Below are 21,210 nucleotides of genomic sequence, written 5' to 3'. Positions count from 1 at the left end.
TCCAATTATGCCGGTTTGTGATCTGGACAAGAGAAGGCCACATGGGAAGAAGGTGATGGGGATTGATGTGGTGGTGTGGTGGGACAAGAATGAGAGTGAATGGAAGGTGTTTGATGATAGTTGTCCTCATAGATTGGCTCCTTTATCAGAAGGAAGGATTGATCAATGGGGAAGATTGCAGTGTGTCTACCATGGTTGGTGCTTTAATGGCTCTGGAAATTGCAACTTCATCCCCCAAGCTCCACCAGATGGCCCTCCGGTACTATAAATATGTATATATATACATACATTCTTTCAGTTAAAGTTAGTTGTAATTGACAAATTATAATCTAATACTGAGAAAGTTTTTACTACCTATATGTGATTTTAATTTGAGCTCATTGTTAATGGTTCTGAAATTTTTTGAGCTTAACACAAAATATGGTATTTTTATAAAATTTTATATATAAAATGGTACTTTTAGTTTAGGGCCTACTTTAATTTGATTCATAAATACTGACTTTTGAATTATTTATCATAATGCAGGTTCACACTTCTAAGAAAGCATGTGTTTCTGTTTACCCAAGCACTGTACAAAATGGCATTGTATGGTTTTGGCCAAACACAGATCCAAAATATAAAAATATTATTACAAAGCAAAAACCACCTTACATTGCAGAAATGAATGATCCATCATTTTCTCAATCAATATTAATTAGAGAATTTCATTATGGGTAAGTAAAGATTTAATAATTATATTACACTTTCTAGTTTATATATTATGTCACTTTGTGTACATTTTTCAGATATGAAGTGATGGTTGAGAATCTTATGGACCCTGCACATGTTCCATATGCTCATCATGGATTAATGCGAACAAGGCTGCCTGGTAATTAATTATAATTTATTAAGAGCTTAATTTTGGTTTTGTTTTCATATGTTTATAAGCTCATTTTTGAAATGAATGATGAGATATAATTACACACCTTACAAATTGTGTTTATGATTATGCATGAATGGTAGATTGGAATCAACTAATTAAACACTCATACACTTGACCATATATATCCCTCTCAATGCTTTAAAAGGCGTACCTCTCGAGGTGCGTCTCAGAACGAGGCATTCAAAAGGCGCCTCTAAAGCTTAGCTTCAGTCACACTGTCCATGAGGCTTACGCCTTAGTTTTGTGAGGCGTACGCCTTGAGACCAGGGTCGACCCTAGGCTAAGGTAGGCTAGGCCCGCACCTAAAGCCCACTCCTATTAGAGGCCCAAATAAAAAAAATTAAATAAATATAAAAAGGGCTCAAAATTTTATTTCTTTTTAAAGCCCACTCCTATTAGGACCGGTCTTGCTTGAGACTTAAGCCTCTAAGGTGTGTGAGGCTTACACCTCTGCTAATTAAGTTGTTTTGGGTCTTTTTTAAAGAATTTCATTAGGCTTTTTTAAAGAGTTTCAATGAGCTTTTCTAAAGGGAAACTTACAAAAATATTAGAATTTGGGTTAATTTTTACAAACATACTGTCACACGAAAAAAAAATTCAAAAATACTGTATTTTTATAAAACACCAGTAAAACACAAAACAGAACAACTCAAAACAACAGTAGAACAACTAAAAAACACCAGTAGAACACCAGTGAAAACTTAACATAGTATACTGCAGTATGAAACTTATAAAAAAATACACTAAAAAAGTAAAAAATACCGCTTGGTAGTATTTTTGTAAAAAAATAACAAAAGTTAGTATTCTATGTAAATTTTCCTTTTTAAAAGGGATTTTTACACTACATACTGAAATTTTTAACTGTTTTATTGTGAGACAAATTTTTTTTTAAAAAATACTGTGTAAGTTTTATACTTTGTACTATGTTAAATTTTCACTGTTGTTTCACGATTGTTTTTTAGTTGTTCCATTGTTGTTTTAATTATTCTGTTTTGTTGTTTTACGATTGTTTTATAAAAAAAAAATTTTATTAAAAAAATTCCGTGTGACTAATAAAATTATAAACTTTTTTCTAAAATTCAGTATTTTTATAAAAACCTTTTTTTAAAAGTGTTTAAGTGAGCTTTTTTGTTATATATATATGTACTTAAATTACTTTTTTAATTTTGAAGCCTTCTCTAGGCCACCTAAGAGGAAATTTGCACTTCACTACCTAAGTTTAATTTATAAATTTTTACTAACATGCCTATCTAATTTTTTTTAAAACTATTTTCTCTCACAATATATATGAATTTTTGCTTTATAAAAAAAAATATATGAATTTTTGGGTTCATCTTCATGCTTATACTAGATGTGTAAATAGGTAATAAAGCTAAACGTTTTTCATTAAATTCATATTGTCAAGACTATTCGTTAGTTAATTCAGTTACCATGTGTTAGTTGTTCAGTGTTAGTTCTAACTGATTTCTGTTATTACTAACTAATTATCCCTTGTGTAATCATTGCTTATATAATACCAATATTCATTGATTCAATGATAAGATTGCTCTTTGTTCTACAATCTTCTTTTTCACTGCCTTTCTTTCTCTTTTTTTTTCTTTCTCTTCGATCGGTTATGTTTTTCTCTATTCTTGGTTGTTCTTGTTTGTTTGTTTGTTTGTTCATTAATGGCGAAATGATTCAACACATATGAACTAATAATAATCTACTTGACATTATTTCTTAATAGGTAAGGCTGATAGAGAAGGTGGCATACCTCTTGAAATGACTTTGGAAAATTTCAACATTAATGGTTTCACTGGAATGAGTGATCCTGGTTTTAACCAATTTTTTGCACCATTTGTTTTCTATAGTTCTATGCCACTTAATCTAAATCACGATAATCATAATAATGAGGCTAAAAAGGTAATTAATTAGTAATCCCATATATATTGTATGATGATGATAAATATGTTTGTAAAATATTTTTATTTAATTATTTTTTTTTTCTGATTTTGAAGGGGTTTCAAAATAATAATAACACAATGGCTTTAGTATTTATATGTGTTCCAATTAGTCCTGGTAAGAGCAGATTGTTATTAAGTGGATCAAGGCAAAGATTTCCAAAAAGATTTTATGATTGGTTTTATGAAATATTTCCAAGATGGATATCTCATATTCCCATAAATATTGTTCTGGATTCAGATGCATATCTCCTACATCTTGAGGTAATTACTTTTATATATACTTACATATATGATTAGACTAATACTTATTCCACAACTAATGAAAAATTTATTAATATAAAAAAAAATTATGAAAAGAAATTACTTACATGGTAGGCTAATTAACTAGAGAAAGTTTCATAACACAATTTTTATAATGCAATTTTTATTATTCGTGTGCTACTAATACTTACTTGTCATGTATGACACCACACATGAATAGCATAATAATTTAAAAGTTAATTAAGGGTTTAAATTCCAACATCATCATTTTATATACAAGGGCTTAAATTTTTTCATTTTTGACTAAGGTCCAAAATCATATAGGGTCGGCATTGAGTAGATCCACAAATTTTGTTTAGGAGGCTGAAATTAAGAAATATATTTTTAGATGGGCATAAATGTCAAAATATACATATTTATGACTAAATTGCAAATATATATTAAAAAAGAGTAATTTGCAGCATAAATACTTAAGTTATAATTCTGAAACTTTTTTAAGTTCCCGACTGTTAAGTGTTAAGTAAATTGCCACGTAACAATTTTTAATTGGTCCAAGTCATTAATAAATTTTTATTTTTTTAAAAAAAAAATAATTTAAATATACCAATAAGAAAATGACACATGTTTAATGACTTAATATTTAACGGTTAGGTACTTAAAGAGTACCAAAAATATAACTTAGGTATTATTACCGCCAAAAATTAAACTTAAGTATTTATTTGTAATTGAGAGTTAAACTTAAGTATTTATGACGCAAATTACTCTAAAAAAAATAAGGATTATGCCCCTAGTCAATATGTGTGTTTGCCAACATATGAAATGATAATAACGAAAATAGAAACACTCCTACCACTAAGAGAAAAAAGAAATCGATAATTTGTGTGTTGTTGAATGTAATATAGGAGCGTAAGATAATGGAAGTTGGAGTTGGGAAATGGAATAAAGCATGTTTTGTGCCAACAAAATCAGATGTTCATGTGGTTGCTTTTAGAAAATGGCTTAACAAGTATGGGGGTGGCCAAGTTGATTGGGGTGGCAAATTCTCTGGTGCTCTTCCACCAACCCCTCCTAAAGAACAGCTCATGGACAGGTTCTATATATAATGCAACAAAATTATCACAATATTTCAATATTAATTTTCAAGACCCTTTTGGACATCTTATGTAATAATGTTAATGTATATATTTTAGGTATTGGAGCCATGTAGTGAATTGTAGTAGCTGCAGTGCTGCACACAAGGGTTTGAAAGTGTTAGAAGTAATGCTACAAGTGATGTCCATAGCTCTTATTGGATATGTTGGTGTAACCAATAAACAAAGCCAAACATTGAAGATTGGCATGGTTTCTATGGCATTTCTTTGCTTTGTAGCTTCAAAGTGGTTGTCTCATTTCATCCACAAGATCTTCCATTTTCATGATTATGACCATGCTTTTCGTTAAAACATCTCTCTAGCTCTCACATCTATCAAGGCATTATTTATATGATGAGTGTCAATATGATTATTTGCATGGTTGAAAACTATACTCACTACTACAAAAATACCCTTTAGAGGCGGTTTTTTAGCCCTTTAGGCGTCGGTTTTCGCGAAATTCGCTACCGACGCCTATCAGGGCGACGCTAAAGGGTTTATATAAATATATAATTTTACCCTCTAGTTGTGATAATTAAACAATGTAATATTATTATAACTTCTCTTCTTAAATATATTTCTTATTAATCAAGTTATTCTTCACACCAGTTTATTTGTATATGTGTGGTAACTGGTTACAAGTTATACACCTTATGAAAGTCTTATTAGTTAGTTGCCTACTAGGACAACTTGTGGGTTAGGTAATTCTGTTAGAGACTTGTGAGACAAACGCAATTATTGTAATGTATGCTATTCATACTTGAAATGAGAGAGAGAGAGAGAGAGAGAGAGAGAGAGAGAGAGAGAGAGAGAGAGAGAGAGAGAGAGAGAGAGAGAGAGAGAGAGAGAGAGAGAGGTGAATGTTGAAACTCATTAGTGTTCTAGTCAAGAACATATTGTAAACACTCTAACTGTAACTCAATAAAAATGACACAATGGTTATTGTTCAACTGAGATGTAGAGTATTACACATGGCTCAAACTCGTTAAATCCCTCGTGTTATTTTTCTTTTTCTGTATTTTTTTTTCTTCTCAACTCCCTGAGAAAAATGATAATAGTTTGTATTCTTGAAATTGTGTTTGTGTGTGTGTGGACTTTTAGTGCAACTGTTATTGATTGAATCACAACGTACAAATTGGTATCAAAGCATAGGTTAATCTTGAAACATGGTAGCTGCTAAGTACAATATTTAAAAGTTAAGTGGATCAAATGACTTTGGGCTTTGGGGAATGAACATGAAGGCCTACTGGTTCATTAAGGATTATATATGAAGCTTTGCTAGGGGAGAAATGTCTTCCAAAGAACATGCCTGAAAAGGAGAAGAAGGAAAGGCTCATAGTTTGAACCTTGGTGATAAGGTTCTAAGAAAGATTAAACCAGTTCATCGGGTATCTGGTTGAAGCTTAAAAGATTATACATGACAAAATCCTTAGTGAATAGATCGTACTTGAAACAGGTTCTGCATTCATTTAAAATGATGGAGGACAAATCTGTTGATGAACAGATGGATAATTTTAACAAACTGATTCTTGATCTTGAGAACATAAGTGTTTGTTAGTGTTTATGCCTTAAAGCTTATAAATATATTTCTGTTTATAAATATAAGTTGAACATTTTCATATATGCTTGAATGCGTGTTAATTAATATTTAATATTGAAAAGTTCCTTATTCATACACGAGATTGTGACTTGTATTGTACGAAGAATTAAAATCAATTAATCATGAATGAAACAGTCAATGTCATATTAAAGTTATAGAATCTTTAACAACAGTTGCTAGTACGGTTCATTGATGCTCGTTATTCGGTGCAAGTAATCTCAATTCAGATTGTTAATGTAGTATGACATCTAAGTGAAGGTATTGTATATAATAGAGATTATATATGACAAGAACCGATATATAATTAAGTTGTTTTTATCAAACATATTGTTTACTATAAAAATCTAATTCATATCATAAAGATGATCAATAGTAGATCGACCTGAATTCTAAGTAATCATGAACTCATGTTTATTATGTTATTAGTTTTTTTGATTCACTCGTTAAAGTTTCTCAGAAAATGTGATTCTTGTTAGGCTTTGTGCCCTAAATAAAACTCGATTTCAATGTAATCTTTTCTGTTCAATTATCAATAACGAAACAGTTTTATTTTCATTAATTATTTAATGTGTTATTTGGTTCATGTGATCATTTATTTATTTATTTGATTTATAAATTCATCCAAATCCTTATCACATTAATACTTGTTTATTGTGTTGTCAACACAGTGGAAAGTAATTAAGATTGTGTGATTAAATGTACTCTTATGATTTATCAGTACAAAGGGTTTAACTGATAGGATGATCTACAATGTAGTTTACTTCCAGGACATTGGTTAAAGTAAGCTTGGGTTGGATGTATGGAGTATACATCGAAATGGACCGATATTGAACGTGGATAAGATATAATAAACTTACCGTAATATCGATTCAATTCAACATCACCTAGTTGATCTTAGATCAAATGATCTCAATCCTGAGATGGTGAGGTTCTAGTTCAGTTGCATTATTTGTGTTCTTAAATATGTTCATTAAAGTCAACTAATGGGTCTTCTCGTGACATATAGATTAAAGACATGATAGTTCAATTGAGTGGGAGCGCTAATCATAGATACGAAATCTATAGTTTCTATACGGACATAGAAGTCAAACGATGATTTCCTTCAAGCTTGGATTGATAGAGATAAATGGTTGAGTGCTCATTTCAGTTATTATATTAGTTCACTGAGGGCTCGTTTGGAACGCCGTATTAAGTCGTATTGTATTGTATTACATTTAATTGGAATATATATCATATTTTTATATAATATTATGTTAAACTTTAATTTATATTAAAATATTATATATTTAGGTGTCCATAAAAGTTAATAGCACATATAGTTTTATATAAAAATATTATATAAAATACAATTCAATATAATAAAATACAATACAATACGACTTAATACGGCGTTCCAAACGAGACCTGAAATATCATTTAAGGTAGCTAAGTGTTTTAAGGATAAAATATATTGAAGGGCACAACGGTAAATTTATCCCTACTTATTGTAGATTATCTATAGAGGATCGTTGATTATTAGGATTATAACAAATGGATAATTCACATCGTATCTATATCGTGAAACATATAGAGTATTCTATATAATTGAGAGTGAAATTCCAAATCTATAGTGGTGCAAGGAGGAATTAATAAGTTAGAAAATTTACTTGATAAATTCTAGTCTTGCTTATTGGAAACACTGTTATATAGACCCATGGTCCCCATATTAATTGAGAAAAAATATTTGTAAGACTCACTTAATTGATTTTATTTAATCAATTATAATTCTAAATTAGACTATGTCTTATTTATGAATTTTCACTAAGATATGGCTTGATGGTGAAGAAATAGGATTTTAGGGTTTATTTATTAATTAAGAGACTTTATAGAGTCTAAGAAATAAATAATATAAATGACAATTTTATTTGATAATTAATGTTAATTATTAAATAAATAGTTTTGGTATTTATAAAATTAGAATTGGAAAATATGGCTTTTGTGAAATAATAGATAAGTGGTTGAGAAAAATGACAAAACTATAATTAGTGTAGGGCCCACATCATGGCTGACCACTAAGTCCCTATTTTGCTATTATTTTATCATTTTTTATTCCATATAATTCAATCCTAACCCTAAGTGAATTAGTATAAAAAGAAAAGAATAGTTTCATAATCTAACTAATGACTCTAAACCTAGTTTGCATCTTGTCAGACAACTAGAGAGTTTGAGACTTCTTCTTCTTCTTTTCTCTCTTCTATTTTCGAAATTCTATAGAGTTCTTCCACACAAAAATTTGAGCCTTAGTAATTGAGTGCATACCCACTCATAGCAAGTTAGCCTTCAATCATAGTGTGTAAGACTGTGAAGAATTCAAACAACTGAAGGAGTGTCAGGCTCAGATCTTGATTATAATCTACAACAGAAAATAATACAATAGTTAGAGATCTGAGCAGAATGAGTCATTTAATTGCGCTGCAACCAATGTAAGGTTTCTCATACTTTATATGTACGTTTAAGTTTCATTGTTTTAGAAATTCGTATTTATGATGTTAAAAAATATACTTGTTATTAGTAAATCTAAATCCTGATAAAATATAGGGTTAATTTCACAAATGCACAAAAACAACAAAAAAATAACAAAATACGGTTTCACGGAATTTCAAAATTAACATACATTCTTTTGATGTTGAAATTTTGTTCATTTGTTGTTAATTTTTTGTTATATGTATGTTATTTTTTGTTGTTTTTTTGTTGTTATTTTCATGTTACTTTTATGTTGTTTTCTTGTTGATTTTATGTTATTTTCGTGTTATTTTTTGGAAAACCGTAAAAATGTAAAAAAAACATTCTTTGAACGTAAAAATGTAAATATTTTACAAAAAATAATATCTTATGTAATTATTCCTAAAATATATTCCAACAATATCAGCCCACATGGGCGCCTACAGTTGGGCTTCTTTCATACACGCCAACCCCATGCTCCCAGTAGAGTAGAGTGATATATCAATATCACATACAAAATAGTTTTAATAGGGATCAATTATCATCAATAATAAACATACACATATATTAATAGTATCAAATTATTATTATTATTACTATTATTGTTGTTTGTTTTCTGTTTGTAGCCCTTAACTTATTTCATTTTGCATTTTCATCCTTTTGAGACTATAATTTAGAGCTCATTTTATTGTTTTGGTGTGTAATTTTTAGTGTAGAAAAATCATAGCAAAATTTCTTGACTTTTTTTCTCATCTTTTCTCTTTAAAAATTTATGAGATTGGTTAGCATAATGACATAATCTTTCTTAGAAGGTTAGAGATGATTCCATATGCAAACTCATCTTTTCTTGAAGTCTTTCTCTCTTTTATTATTGATTACATGACCTTTATTTGCTTTCTTTTAATATTTATTACCAAAACAAAATTCTCAAACTCATTTGGTTACTTATTTGTTACTTCTTATCAACGTTTATTTTTATACTAACGCTTTTGTCCATAATCACCTCCTAGTGGAATTGATTGCCCGATTTATATTACAACTACCGGTAGTAGAAGTCACATTTGGGGGTTAAACACAACACCCCTAATGAAAAATATTAATAGTTGCTAATTAAGAGTTTTTGAGTTTAGAGCACTAAAAACAGACTAAAAATAATGTATTTATATAAGCTAACAAAGTTCTCTAGAAGATACTAAAAAGATTGAGATTTAACCCTAAAAAAAGATAGAAAACGTGCTGCGGAGCCGCAGCCCCCCACACTAGAGTCACGACTCCACCACCTAACAATCCTTTTTTTTCATGCGAGCTTTTACCCTTTTTTTTCAACATTCCCTCCAAGAGTGCAGCTCCCTATAGTGGAGTCGCAGCTCTTGGGCCATTCCTACTATTTTGTCTCTTTTGGGGCCATGGTTTCAGATTTCGGGGCCATGATTTCAGATTTCGGAGCCATGGTCCCATAACTCGTTAGTTTTTCCAATTTTTATCTTTCTGCTCCATTCTTGTTTATGAACATTGTCAAACTCACCAAGATGAAAAATAACTCCATTTGCGCCCACTTTTCTACAAGTTTATGGTGCGTTTGGCAACACTTTTTTAATTAGTTTTTTGTTTTGAAAATTAGAAAAGTAAAAATAATTTCTAAAATCATGTTTTATAAATCTGTTTTCATTTTTTAATTTTTTAATTGAGAATTAAAATTTTAAAAACTTTGAAAACAAAAAAAAAAAATCACTACTTTTTTAATTTTTTTTTAAACAATTTATTTTCTTAATCAATATTTTGGATTCTAACTCTAACCTAGACTTTGGAACACAGACGGACCCTAGCCCCAACCCCGAACTCGAACCCGACCCCCGATCACAGCTTCGAACCTGAACCAAACATAAATAAAATCAAATAAAAATAAAAATAAAATTTACATAACACACTTTTGTTTTCAGTTTTTAAAATTAAAAAATAAAAATAGTTATATAGAACGTAGTTTTGTTTTTCAAAATAAAAATTTAAAAATAAAAATTTTACTTTTATTTTTGTAATTAAAAAATTTAAAAACAAAAGCATTACCAAATGTTATCTTAGCTTATTTCTCAATTTTTAAAATTTTTATTACATTTTCTTAAAACAAAAAAAAAGTATAAAACTAAACCAAATTAACATAAGGACTCTAAAACATGTTCTAAACTACCCCAATAAACGAATATAAATCTTGTTTATTAATTTCTTATTGATAACTATATAGAATTGATAATATGATTAAATTAATTTTCAGTTACAAACTTTCTTTTTGTAACTATAACGTAAGATTTTTTTTATATATTAAAGAGAAGAAATAATAAGAGAATTGTTATTAGGTATTAGTAGTGTCCAGTATTTTTCATAAGTAGAATTTTAAGATTAATTAAACGATTTTTTTGTTTTTTTTAGAAATTTTCCATATTATTATAACTGAAAGTCATTTACAATAATAGAGAAAATAGGATAAGGTATTTCTCCTATTCAAGATACATCTTCATTCAACTCTAGAGTGTACTTTGCTAAGTCACGGACAGTGATTAAACGATATTTATTATAAGTTATTTTCAAACCATAATTAATTAAATGATATGCCTAAGATATTTAAATTATTGAATAATTGATTGGTTGTATTATTGGTGGGACACACCACCACATGAAAACTGTCCAAGTGTCTATCATGCACAAGAGACTAGAGAGTCAGACACAAAGAGCAGAAAAGTTTATAATTGGTCAACATTTTTATATATACATGATTTTGAGTTATTTGTACAACAAACCAGCAGCCATGGCCAAAGTAGTGCTCAATTATTCTCTTCCCAATCTTATTACATTAACCAAACATGACACAAAACTCTTTTTCAACTTAAACAAAATACCCAGTACTTCATCTTCTTCATTATTTAATCAAAGTAGTGTATCAAGATCCAAACTTTACACTTCCATTTCATCTGTTTCAACAAATCTCACTGACCCTTTTGAGGCAGAGCTTGAAAGTAGTCAAACCCCAGATGGGAAGTTCGACTGGTACAGCAACTGGTGTCCAATTATGCCGGTTTGTGATCTGGACAAGAGAAGGCCACATGGGAAGAAGGTGATGGGGATTGATGTGGTGGTGTGGTGGGACAAGAATGAGAGTGAATGGAAGGTGTTTGATGATAGTTGTCCTCATAGATTGGCTCCTTTATCAGAAGGAAGGATTGATCAATGGGGGAGATTGCAGTGTGTCTACCATGGTTGGTGCTTTAATGGCTCTGGAAATTGCAACTTCATCCCCCAAGCTCCACCAGATGGCCCTCCGGTACTATAAATATATATATAACTAATGAACGTAGTGTTACATTTTTTTTTTAAAAAAAAAATACTATTTTAGATTCTGTGTTTTACAAAAAAAATATTAATTGAATCTTCTATTTTGTTAAATAATAAAATAGATCTTGTATTTTTTAAAATAGTACAAATAGGACCCTGAACTGATTTTTTATCAAAATAAAATTTAATAATAATCTAATCTAAATGTGTTTATGACAAAATTTTTTGTATTTTCTGTATCTGTTAGTGTTAGGAATTGTCTTCAAGTTGGTTGTATTAAAAAAAATTGTCGAAAATTAAGCTCAAAACCCTATTTTTACTATTTTGAAAAATACAAGGTTTATTTTATTATTTAACAAAACAGAGGGTCAATCTGTAATTTTTGCAAAGCACAGGGTCCAAAATAGTATTTATTCTACTTTTTTTTAAATAATTATTAAATTAAAATATGTAAGATTTATATATTTAAATAAGGTAAATAGTAGCATAAATCTAATGATTTTTTTAGCGGCATAAGTACTCAATGTTTATAAAACTGTAATTTTTTTTTTTTAGTTTCATCGGTACTTATAGTTTTAAACAGGATACATATAAAATCTAGATTCTAGATTACTTAGTTTAGACGAAAATATATGCAGTATCAATTACTTTTAATTTTTTTTTAATAAATTTAAAACGGAGTCTATAGATTTTTTTCATAAAAAAATTATAATTTTATAAACATTGAGTAATTATGCTATTAAGAAAATCATTTAATTTATATCACTTACAAACTTAAAATTTTAAGTAATTATACCGCTATTTATCCATTTAAATATATTGATCATGAATGCAGGTTCACACTTCCAAGAAAGCATGTGTTTCTGTTTACCCAAGTACTGTGCAGAATGGCATTGTATGGTTTTGGCCAAATGCAGATCCCAAGTACAAAAATATTATTACAAAGCAAAAACCACCTTATATTGCAGAAATGGATGATTCATCATTTTCTCAAACAATATTAAATAGAGAATTTCATTATGGGTAAGCCAATAAGATTTTAATAATTAGATTACATTATATGTAAAATTATTTATATATTATGTGAATTTAATTTGTGTATATTTTAGATATGAGGTGATGATTGAGAATCTTATGGACCCTGCACATGTTCCATATGCTCATTATGGATTAATGCAAACTCGCATACCTGGTAATTATTATAATTAATTAACACCTTTTGTTTTGTTAATTTTCATAAGTTTACTCTTCACATTTAAATAAAAAATATTACTAACATTCTATTTTATAATTACTTTTACAATTATCAAATTAATTATCCAAATAATTTATCAAATGTGAAGTTGTAAATAAAATATTTGAATTGTATATAACAAAAGCTGATCAATCTGCAGAAAAGAGTATTTTTTTTTTAATGAAAAATAAACTAAATGCTCTTACAAAGTTATGAATAACTATATTAACTTACCGTTTGACAAAAAGGAAAACCAAAATGTTTTGTAACTTGAAAATAATTGTTTTACAATTTTGGATAACATGACCAATTAAAATAATATAGAAAATATATATAAAGGTTTTCAGATTTTCTCTATTGAGGACATGTTTAGAGAATAAAATTTATTAGAATAATACGAAACAATTACAAAAACAACTTGATTTTATACAAATTAAAACACCTTAGATTTAAAATGTAAAGAAAATATTTAAACATAAAAGTGTAATATTTTTTACCAAAAACAATAATTTGTGTGTAAATTTTCCTATCCTTTAAGGAAATTGTGCATAATTTTGACCAATCCTTTTTAACAGAACATATAGGAATAGGAATAAGAATGGGAATGGAATGGAATAAAATTTAAAATGCATAAAAAAAATTGATAAAAAAATAATTAAATTTTTTTCTTGTTACATTGGAATGGTCATTCCTTCCTTTTTAAAATGGAATAGCCATTCCACCAAAATGGTGGAAAGAGCATTCCATTGGAATGCCATTCCAATACTTTAAAATGCAACCAAACAAAGGAATGGAATGAAAATTATTTCCTTTCCATTCCATTCCATTTCATTACCTCCAACCAACCCCACCTAAAAAGCATTAATCAAAAAAATCTATTGGAAAATTAAGAGTAAGGTGATACAATATAAGACCAAGACACACTCAAACACAGAGAAATGTTAAAAGGTAGTATATTGGTGCTTAGTACATATTGTTTGGTGTCATACTGTTATTGTTCGGTATCATGTCTTATATAATTTAAAAAAATAATTTTTAGATAATATCACTAACCAATTATAAGACGTCATCAATAAAAGATACTGAATATTATTGGTACCTAATAACAATGCGCAATTAATAACTACATGATCAGTTTCATGATAAAAATTTTCTATATGCCTACTAATTTTTTTATTTTATTTTTAATTAATTTTTTATTTATTTTTAAATATGAACTAATTATGTATTAATATTTTTCTAAATAGGTAAGGCTGATAGAGAAGGTGGTATACCTCTAAAAATGACTCTGGAAAATTTCAACATTAATGGTTTTACTGGAATGGGTGATCCTGGTTTCAACCAATTTTTTGCACCATTTGTTTTCTATAGCTCTGTGCCCCTTAATCTAAAAGAAGGTAATAATGAGAATAGTAAGAAAAGGGCTTTAGTATTTATATGTGTTCCAATTAGTCCTGGTAGAAGCAGATTGATAATAAGTGAATCAAGATGTGATGATTGGATTAACAAAATATCTCCAAGATGGATATTTCATGTTCTCTTAAATGCTGTTTTGGATTCAGATGCATATCTCCTTCATCTTGAGGTAATAATAATAATAATAATTACTTTTTTATACTTGCATATATACTACTAAATACTAATATACTTCCACAAATTATATTACATGCTAATTAATCCCTAATTAGATGCAATTTTTATAAATAATTTTCATAATAATTCAAAAAAAAAAAATTACACTTCTAACTGTTGTTTTCACACAAGAACATTATTTATGTTGTTTGCAATTAATGCTTTTATATTTATATTATATTGTTTTCTAATTACTAATACGTAAAAAAAAAAAAAATAGTAAAAATAATGTCATTTTAAGTATGTGTAAAAATTTATTTTATATATATTCATGTATAATACTAGTAACTTATTGTGCAAGAAATTAGTAGGGGATCCAGAAATTTTATTTACAAGAATGTAGAAAAGTAAAATATATAAATTTAGGGTATAAATGTCAAAATAATATATCAATTCTAAAATTTAGGGAGACATAAATATCAAACTATACATATTTATTGTAACACGAAATTGCAAAAATACATAGATTAAACTATACATATTTATTGTATCGGCCAACACATGAAATTATATGAAAAATAGAAATGTTGCTACCAATATGAGAAAAAAATGATATTCTTAACTAATATTGCTTGTTGTTGAATGTAATGTAGGAGCTTAAAATAATGGAAGCTGGAATTGGAAAATGGAATAAAGCATGTTTTGTGCCAACAAAATCAGATGCTCATATTGTTGCATTTAGAAAATGGCTTAACAAGTATGGTGGTGGCCAAGTTGATTGGGGTGGCAAATTCTCTGGTGCTCTTCCACCAACCCCTCCTAGAGAACAACTCATGGACAGGTTCTATATATAAAACAACAAAATTATTACAATATTTTTTTTGATCCATATAGGAAAATTCTATAGTAGAGTATTACTTTTATCGCTTTTCAGTAGGGTTGTTTATATTTTTAGCATTTAGAAAAATTATAACTCAATTTTCTTTATTTGTCGATGTATAGCAGTTGATTAGATATTTTGTCAGTGTTTAGAATATATACTTTACAAAATCGAAAAAATAGAGTTTAAACATTTAGTTAAGTATGTGTTTATTTTCTTAATTCGTTTTTGGTATGGCAAATTATTCAAATTTTTTTAAAAATTAATGAAATACCTATAACTATTATAAAACTAAGCAATTGTTCCCAATAATTGTTTATATAACTAACTTGACTACTTTTTTTTAGGTATTGGAGTCATGTAGTGAATTGTAGTAGTTGCAGTGCTGCACACAAGGGTTTCAAAGTGTTAGAAATAATGCTACAAGTGATCTCTATAGCTATGATTGGATATGTTGGTGTGACCAATAAACAAGGCCAAACATTGAAGATTGCCATGGTTTCTACAGCATTACTTTGCTTTGTAGCTTCAAAGTGGCTTTCTCATTTCATCCACAAGACCTTCCATTTTCATGACTATGACCATGCTTTTCGTTGAAACATATCTCACATGTATAATGATGCATATATATATATATATATATATATATATAAATAAATATATATGTCATTGGTTTTGATTACTCAACCAATGAAATAACCTTAGAGTTAGAGTACTTGAACTTCATATATATTTGCATGTATGTCGATATGATTTGTGTTGGGAAAACAATTGATTCTATTTATGTTTCACACAATTGTACTAAGAACAATATCCAAAGATCAATTAAGAACTTAAATCGAGAGAAATGTATAATCCTTTATTTCTTTATTAGTTACACAAAATGGGATCATCTAAGGTTATGTAGGTTTCTAAACTAAGAACTAAATGAAGTACCTAACTCGGTCAACTAACACTAAGGTAACGTTTAGTTAGAAAATAATATTGCGAATTAAACCTCGTCAAGAACATTCGTAACTAAGATTTCAACAAGAAATAAAATGTAATAACAGTGACTAAGAAATGAACAAAAAAATCGAGTTTATTAATGAACAAAGCAAAAAAAAAAAAATTAGAAGATAATACACAAGTAAGGATCAGGATACTCACAGACACAACTCAATTACAATCTCAACAAGCATTAGCTCTCACTGAAAAGGAGGTAATCTAACCGCACCTTCCAGTACAGCTACCTTGTTACGACTTCACTCCAATCATTAGTCCTGCCTTCAGCATCCCCCTCCTTGCAGTTAAGGTAACGACTTCGAGCATGACTAGCTCACATAGTGTGACGGCTCACTTGAGAGAAGTCACTTCAAGAGTGAACAATCTCTTTACCGACATACACAAGCTGAAACAGTAACTCAACAATGGCAATCCTAGTCTATTCTCTCTCTAACAATGAATCTTGAACACACACTCTCTCTCTATGTGAATTGGATTGTTGTTTCAAGTGAATGAGAGCCAAGGGGTATATGTAGTGCTCTGTTCATAACAGTTGATTAATAACAGAAATCTAGCCAACTGATTTAATTGAAATTAATTTATATTATAATGGGAATGAGAAGAGAACCAAATACAAAAAGAAAGCAGTGGCTAGTTCATACAAAATCTCCAGCCTTCTACTTGTTCATGTAGTTGCTAGTTCATATCGAGTACGACCCGTACTAGTGAGAAAATATTTCATAGCAACAGCAAATACCAAACTCAAAACACCAATTTTCATTGCACAAATTATTCCTAAAGACTCATGTCTTTTGTTCTTGTGCTCTGCATTTGATTCAAACTTGTTAGAAACTGTCCCCGACGAGCCCTTCATGAAACACGAGTAGGATAAAACTGTTTCTTTTGTTAATGCCGGCTTCAAAGATTTCTTCACGGTTTGGAAATGGTGATCACATACAACAGTTGCAGATATGTCTTCTCTGAGAGCTACCATTCCAGCTTCCCTGCACAAGCTCTCGAGTTCAGCACCTGTGAACAGCTCGGTATCTTCTGCAATACTTGATAGATCAACATCATCTGATATTCTCATTTTTCGAGTATGTACTTGAAGGATTTCACATCGAGCTTCCAAATCCGGTGGTGGTACATAAAGCACCTAAACATCATTTATAATTATCGCAAATTCAATCAGCAGACATCCTTTACAAGTATAAGATTTACAATTTTACTAAGATACAAGGCAATCCCGAAACACAGAATCCAAACTCTCGTACCAGATCAAAGCGCCCAGGGCGCATTAATGCATCATCGATTGCATAAGGACGATTTGTAGCAGCAAGCACAAGAATTCCCTGAAGTGAAAAGGAGAAACAATTGATTGAGTTAACGATAGATTAGATCATATGTTACTATAAAGCAAAATCCATTTCATGATTAATGCTTACCTTAGCCTCTTCCAAACCATCCATTTCGGTCAGCAAAGTAGATAGAAGCCTCTCACTTACTGTACTGTTGCTGCTTGAACTCGCACCTCTGCCATTTAAGAAAGAGCGGATACTTAGAATACTTTATATTATGCACACACCCCTTCAAACATGAACTGCATAAGCCAGTTACTATTGTACATATATATATATATATATATTTATACGAATTAAGGGTGGAAATGGGACAGTGCAAAGATAGCAAATGCGAAAGATCTAAACAACATTTGAAAAATTTGAGCAAACGTATGACATTTTCTGTTTGGCTACAACAGCAAAATCTAAGACGATAGGTTCTTCGCTTTGCAAAACAAATCGGAATTTGAAGAAGGGGAAGGAGAAGGAGTCCTCGACCCGTAATGGATAGAGGAGGTTCTATGTCAAATTGTCAATTCAGTCACGTTTAATTTTAGTCTTAAACAACAGAAAAATTTAAGGCAACAAATATCTTGTTAAGCTTTGAAAAAGACGGCAAAGTACTATAAACAGAATCTCACTTAAGAAAAAGAAGAAGATATACTAACCGTTTCCCAGCAACAACATCAGCCTCATCAAAGAAGATTATACTTGGTGCTGCAAGGCGAGCCCTCCGGAATGTATTGCGAAGTAGAGCTTCACCATCTCCAACATACATTGAAAATAATTCTGCACCACTGATTCATAGTTTATGAATTTTCAAGTCAAGCAATCCTGGAAAAAACTTTAGAAGATGGAATTTTCATGATAATCTGTTGAGTGGTCCATTTTTCTAGGGAAAAGGTATGAAGATTATAGTAGGGAAGATTCTTTCTTCTTTGATACTAGCTTCTGCTATTAAGCATTGTCAGTAGAAAACCAGATGAAATGGCAGCATAGCTGTGGGGCATTGCACTAATTATGACTAAAAGGCCAAAACGAATTGGCGTAAATCTAGCATTATAAAATTGTTCTCATGATACATTTTTTTTTCTTTAACCAGTTTAATATGGAAAACAAACACTGAAAGCCTAAAGCATTCTTTTTCCGCCTTTGAAAAGCTTTTAAGAATAGGTGATCACACAACAAGGACAACAAAATGAAAAAGTGTTCAAAACCACGGAAAAGAAATATGGCTTGTCAACCATTGTATTAAGGGTTCAAACCTCAAGGAAAAAAAAGACGCTTGGGCAGCATGGGCTGCAGCTTTAGCGAGTGTTGTTTTCGAACATCCTGGGGGACCATGCAGAAGAATTCCACGCATAGGTGATATTCCAAACCTTGTAAATGCATTAGAATGTTTGATAGGCCATTCAACAGCTTGTTGGAGCTTTTTCTGTCAATGAAAAAGGTGAGTATGAGTTTTAACTTTGAAAATTCAGAATGAAATATGCATGAAAAATTACTAACCTTCAAATCTTTCAAACCTCCAATATCTTCCCATGTCACATTAGGGATCTCCACGGTCACACCTCTTGTTATGCTTGGACCAACCACAGACCTTGCATGGTTCCAGTCTTCCATTGTTAATCGAAATTTGACATCATCTTCATTTGCATCAGAGGACCTTTTACTAGCAGACCATGCAGCCTCACGACATAAGGCTTCTAGATCAGCCCCAACAAAGCCATTGCAAGATGCAGCTATTGCTTTTAAGTCAATGCTAGACTCCATTGGTATCTTCTTAGTGTAGAGCTGGACAATTATTAGCACAGTTCAGAATCTTTAAATGTTGTGTGTGTGTGTGTGTTCAATAATTTTACTACAACTTAAACAAAAGAGAACAAATTCCACCTTGAGAATTTGAAAACGCTCCTCTTCATTCGGTGTTGTAACTTCTATTTCAGCATCAAAGCGTCCTGACCTTCTTAATGCAGGGTCAATGGCATCCACTCTTTTCATACAGAAACAAAAATCATAGCTTCAATATCAAGAGAGAGAGAGAACAAGATTCCACTGTAATTGAGCAATGTTAAATGCTTAACAAGAACACTATCATCACTAGAATAAAAGAGACTTGATCATAGGCTTGTCATTAATCAGCAACAAGCCAAACAACAAAACATAGAGGATTTATAACCATAATCACTAACATATTGCATCAAAGTTTACAATCTTTTCACCTAAACAACCACTAAGATGAAGATCAAATAACCACTAAGATGAACAACCACTAACACAGAGGAGTTATAACCACAATCACTAACATATTGCATCAAAGTTTACAATCTTTTCACCTGAACAACAACCACTAAGATGAAGATCAAATAACCATAAAACTGCTATTTGGCTTCAAAGCCCAACAATTATCATAAAGCAACCTGTTAGTTACCTGTTAGTTGATGCAACTACAACAACGTGTGAAACTGAGGACTTATTGGAGTCCATCAATATCAAAAGTTGGGAAGAAATGCGAACATCCTGCTCTTTTCTGCAATTGAGTTTTTAAATCAAAATTTAAACCTTAAAACCCATTTGATATGATTGTGAGTTATGTCATACCTAGAATCACGACGAGGACAAAGTGCATCTATTTCATCTATAAAGATAACTGATGGTTTTCCAGACTTTGCATGAGATGAGGCCTCAGCAAATGCCTCTCTCAAAAACTTTTCACTTTCCCCAGCATGAGATTTGTGAACAGAATGTGGACTGTATACAGAACCAGTTTAATAATAAAATTACAATTAATAATTCATAAACCTTAGAAGCCATTGCCAACTAGAGATGAACACAGTACCTAATAACAATTATATGGGCGCCACATTCTTGAACCACTGCACGGACCAAGCTTGTCTGAAATCAAACACAATCAATTATGCCATAACAATCCCAATTCAAAATGCACATCGAATATGAAGAAAGTCACAAGCTTTAGTAAAAGGGGTTGAAGTAATATACCTTTCCAGTGCCGGGAGGACCGTAGAGGATTAAACCTCGAGGCCACTGAAAAAGCAAACCCAGAAAAGATTAAAAGTCAAACCAAAATAGGAAAAAGAAAAGTGTAATAAATTATATAAATATATATACTTTGAGACCGAGTTTTCGAGCTTGGCGTGAATAGAGAGTAGGGAAGGTGATGAGTTCTCTGAGAGCTTGAAGAGCTTGGGCGTTGCCTGCTATGGCTTCTTCGGCATTCCAGTGGTTGTTTCCATTGTGGTCGTCGATGGTGTTGCTACTGCTGCTAGATGAGGTATGGTCCTCCATGTTAGGAGCACTGGAGAGAGATTTGAGAACAGGGCAGACTACCAAAGTTGGGATTGTGTCAATCAATATGTTCACTTTCAATGAAATAAATTTATGTATATTCAAATGCTAAAGGGGTTTAGTGTAACACTAGGTCACATCGATACAGAGGGTCACACATTTATTTACTTATTTATTTAAAGAAAATGCAAATTAGAATTTTTTTTCTTTTTTAAATTCTATATGTATCA

The 21,210-nt window shown here is 30.4% G+C and overlaps 3 protein-coding genes across 3 annotated transcripts; 2 read left to right on the top strand and 1 right to left on the bottom strand.

The window, feature by feature from the left end:
* Positions 1-7: 7 nt before the first annotated feature.
* On the top strand, positions 8-4,569 carry LOC133039431 (protochlorophyllide-dependent translocon component 52, chloroplastic-like). Its single transcript, XM_061118334.1, has 7 exons — positions 8-259; positions 526-713; positions 786-868; positions 2,652-2,827; positions 2,923-3,129; positions 4,032-4,219; positions 4,320-4,569. The coding sequence occupies exons 1-7, from the start codon at positions 8-10 to the stop codon at positions 4,567-4,569; spliced, it is 1,344 nt and encodes a 447-aa protein (XP_060974317.1).
* Positions 4,570-11,059: 6,490 nt separating this feature from the next.
* On the top strand, positions 11,060-16,198 carry LOC115725569 (protochlorophyllide-dependent translocon component 52, chloroplastic). The gene is made up of 6 exons (XM_061117633.1): positions 11,060-11,653; positions 12,500-12,687; positions 12,774-12,856; positions 14,146-14,483; positions 15,124-15,311; positions 15,698-16,198. Exons 1-6 carry the CDS (start codon positions 11,105-11,107, stop codon positions 15,945-15,947), a joined length of 1,596 nt encoding a protein of 531 aa, XP_060973616.1. The 5' UTR covers positions 11,060-11,104; the 3' UTR covers positions 15,948-16,198.
* Positions 16,199-16,917: 719 nt separating this feature from the next.
* On the bottom strand, positions 16,918-21,070 carry LOC115695962 (cell division control protein 48 homolog B). The gene is made up of 12 exons (XM_030623071.2): positions 20,804-21,070; positions 20,675-20,719; positions 20,514-20,569; positions 20,276-20,425; positions 20,106-20,204; positions 19,568-19,667; positions 19,184-19,468; positions 18,940-19,109; positions 18,343-18,471; positions 17,780-17,867; positions 17,609-17,686; positions 16,918-17,490 (listed from the first exon to the last, which is right to left on the bottom strand). Exons 1-12 carry the CDS (start codon positions 20,978-20,980, stop codon positions 17,020-17,022), a joined length of 1,848 nt encoding a protein of 615 aa, XP_030478931.2. The 5' UTR covers positions 20,981-21,070; the 3' UTR covers positions 16,918-17,019.
* Positions 21,071-21,210: the final 140 nt, after the last annotated feature.

The sequence above is a fragment of the Cannabis sativa genome, chromosome 6 (assembly GCF_029168945.1).
Source record: "Cannabis sativa cultivar Pink pepper isolate KNU-18-1 chromosome 6, ASM2916894v1, whole genome shotgun sequence".
NCBI lineage: Eukaryota > Viridiplantae > Streptophyta > Magnoliopsida > Rosales > Cannabaceae > Cannabis > Cannabis sativa.
The sequence above is the reverse complement of the archived record's forward strand: the minus strand, read 5'-3'. Positions and strand labels throughout refer to the sequence as shown.

Excerpts from the sequence above, each read along its gene's own strand:
- LOC115695962 (XM_030623071.2), bottom strand. The coding sequence starts at position 20,980 with ATGGAGGACCATACCTCATCTAGCAGCAGTAGCAACACCATCGACGAC. Across the intron at positions 20,570-20,674 it reads GTCCTCCCGGCACTGGAAAG|ACAAGCTTGGTCCGTGCAGT; the intron begins GTATATTACTTC and ends GTTTGATTTCAG. Across the intron at positions 17,491-17,608 it reads GCCCTGGGCGCTTTGATCTG|GTGCTTTATGTACCACCACC; the intron begins GTACGAGAGTTT and ends AATGATGTTTAG.
- LOC115725569 (XM_061117633.1), top strand. The coding sequence starts at position 11,105 with ATGATTTTGAGTTATTTGTACAACAAACCAGCAGCCATGGCCAAAGTA. Across the intron at positions 12,688-12,773 it reads AATAGAGAATTTCATTATGG|ATATGAGGTGATGATTGAGA; the intron begins GTAAGCCAATAA and ends TGTATATTTTAG. Across the intron at positions 12,857-14,145 it reads AATGCAAACTCGCATACCTG|GTAAGGCTGATAGAGAAGGT; the intron begins GTAATTATTATA and ends TTTTCTAAATAG.
- LOC133039431 (XM_061118334.1), top strand. The coding sequence starts at position 8 with ATGCCGGTTTGTGATCTGGACAAGAGAAGGCCACATGGGAAGAAGGTG. Across the intron at positions 260-525 it reads CTCCACCAGATGGCCCTCCG|GTTCACACTTCTAAGAAAGC; the intron begins GTACTATAAATA and ends ATCATAATGCAG. Across the intron at positions 4,220-4,319 it reads AAAGAACAGCTCATGGACAG|GTATTGGAGCCATGTAGTGA; the intron begins GTTCTATATATA and ends TATATATTTTAG.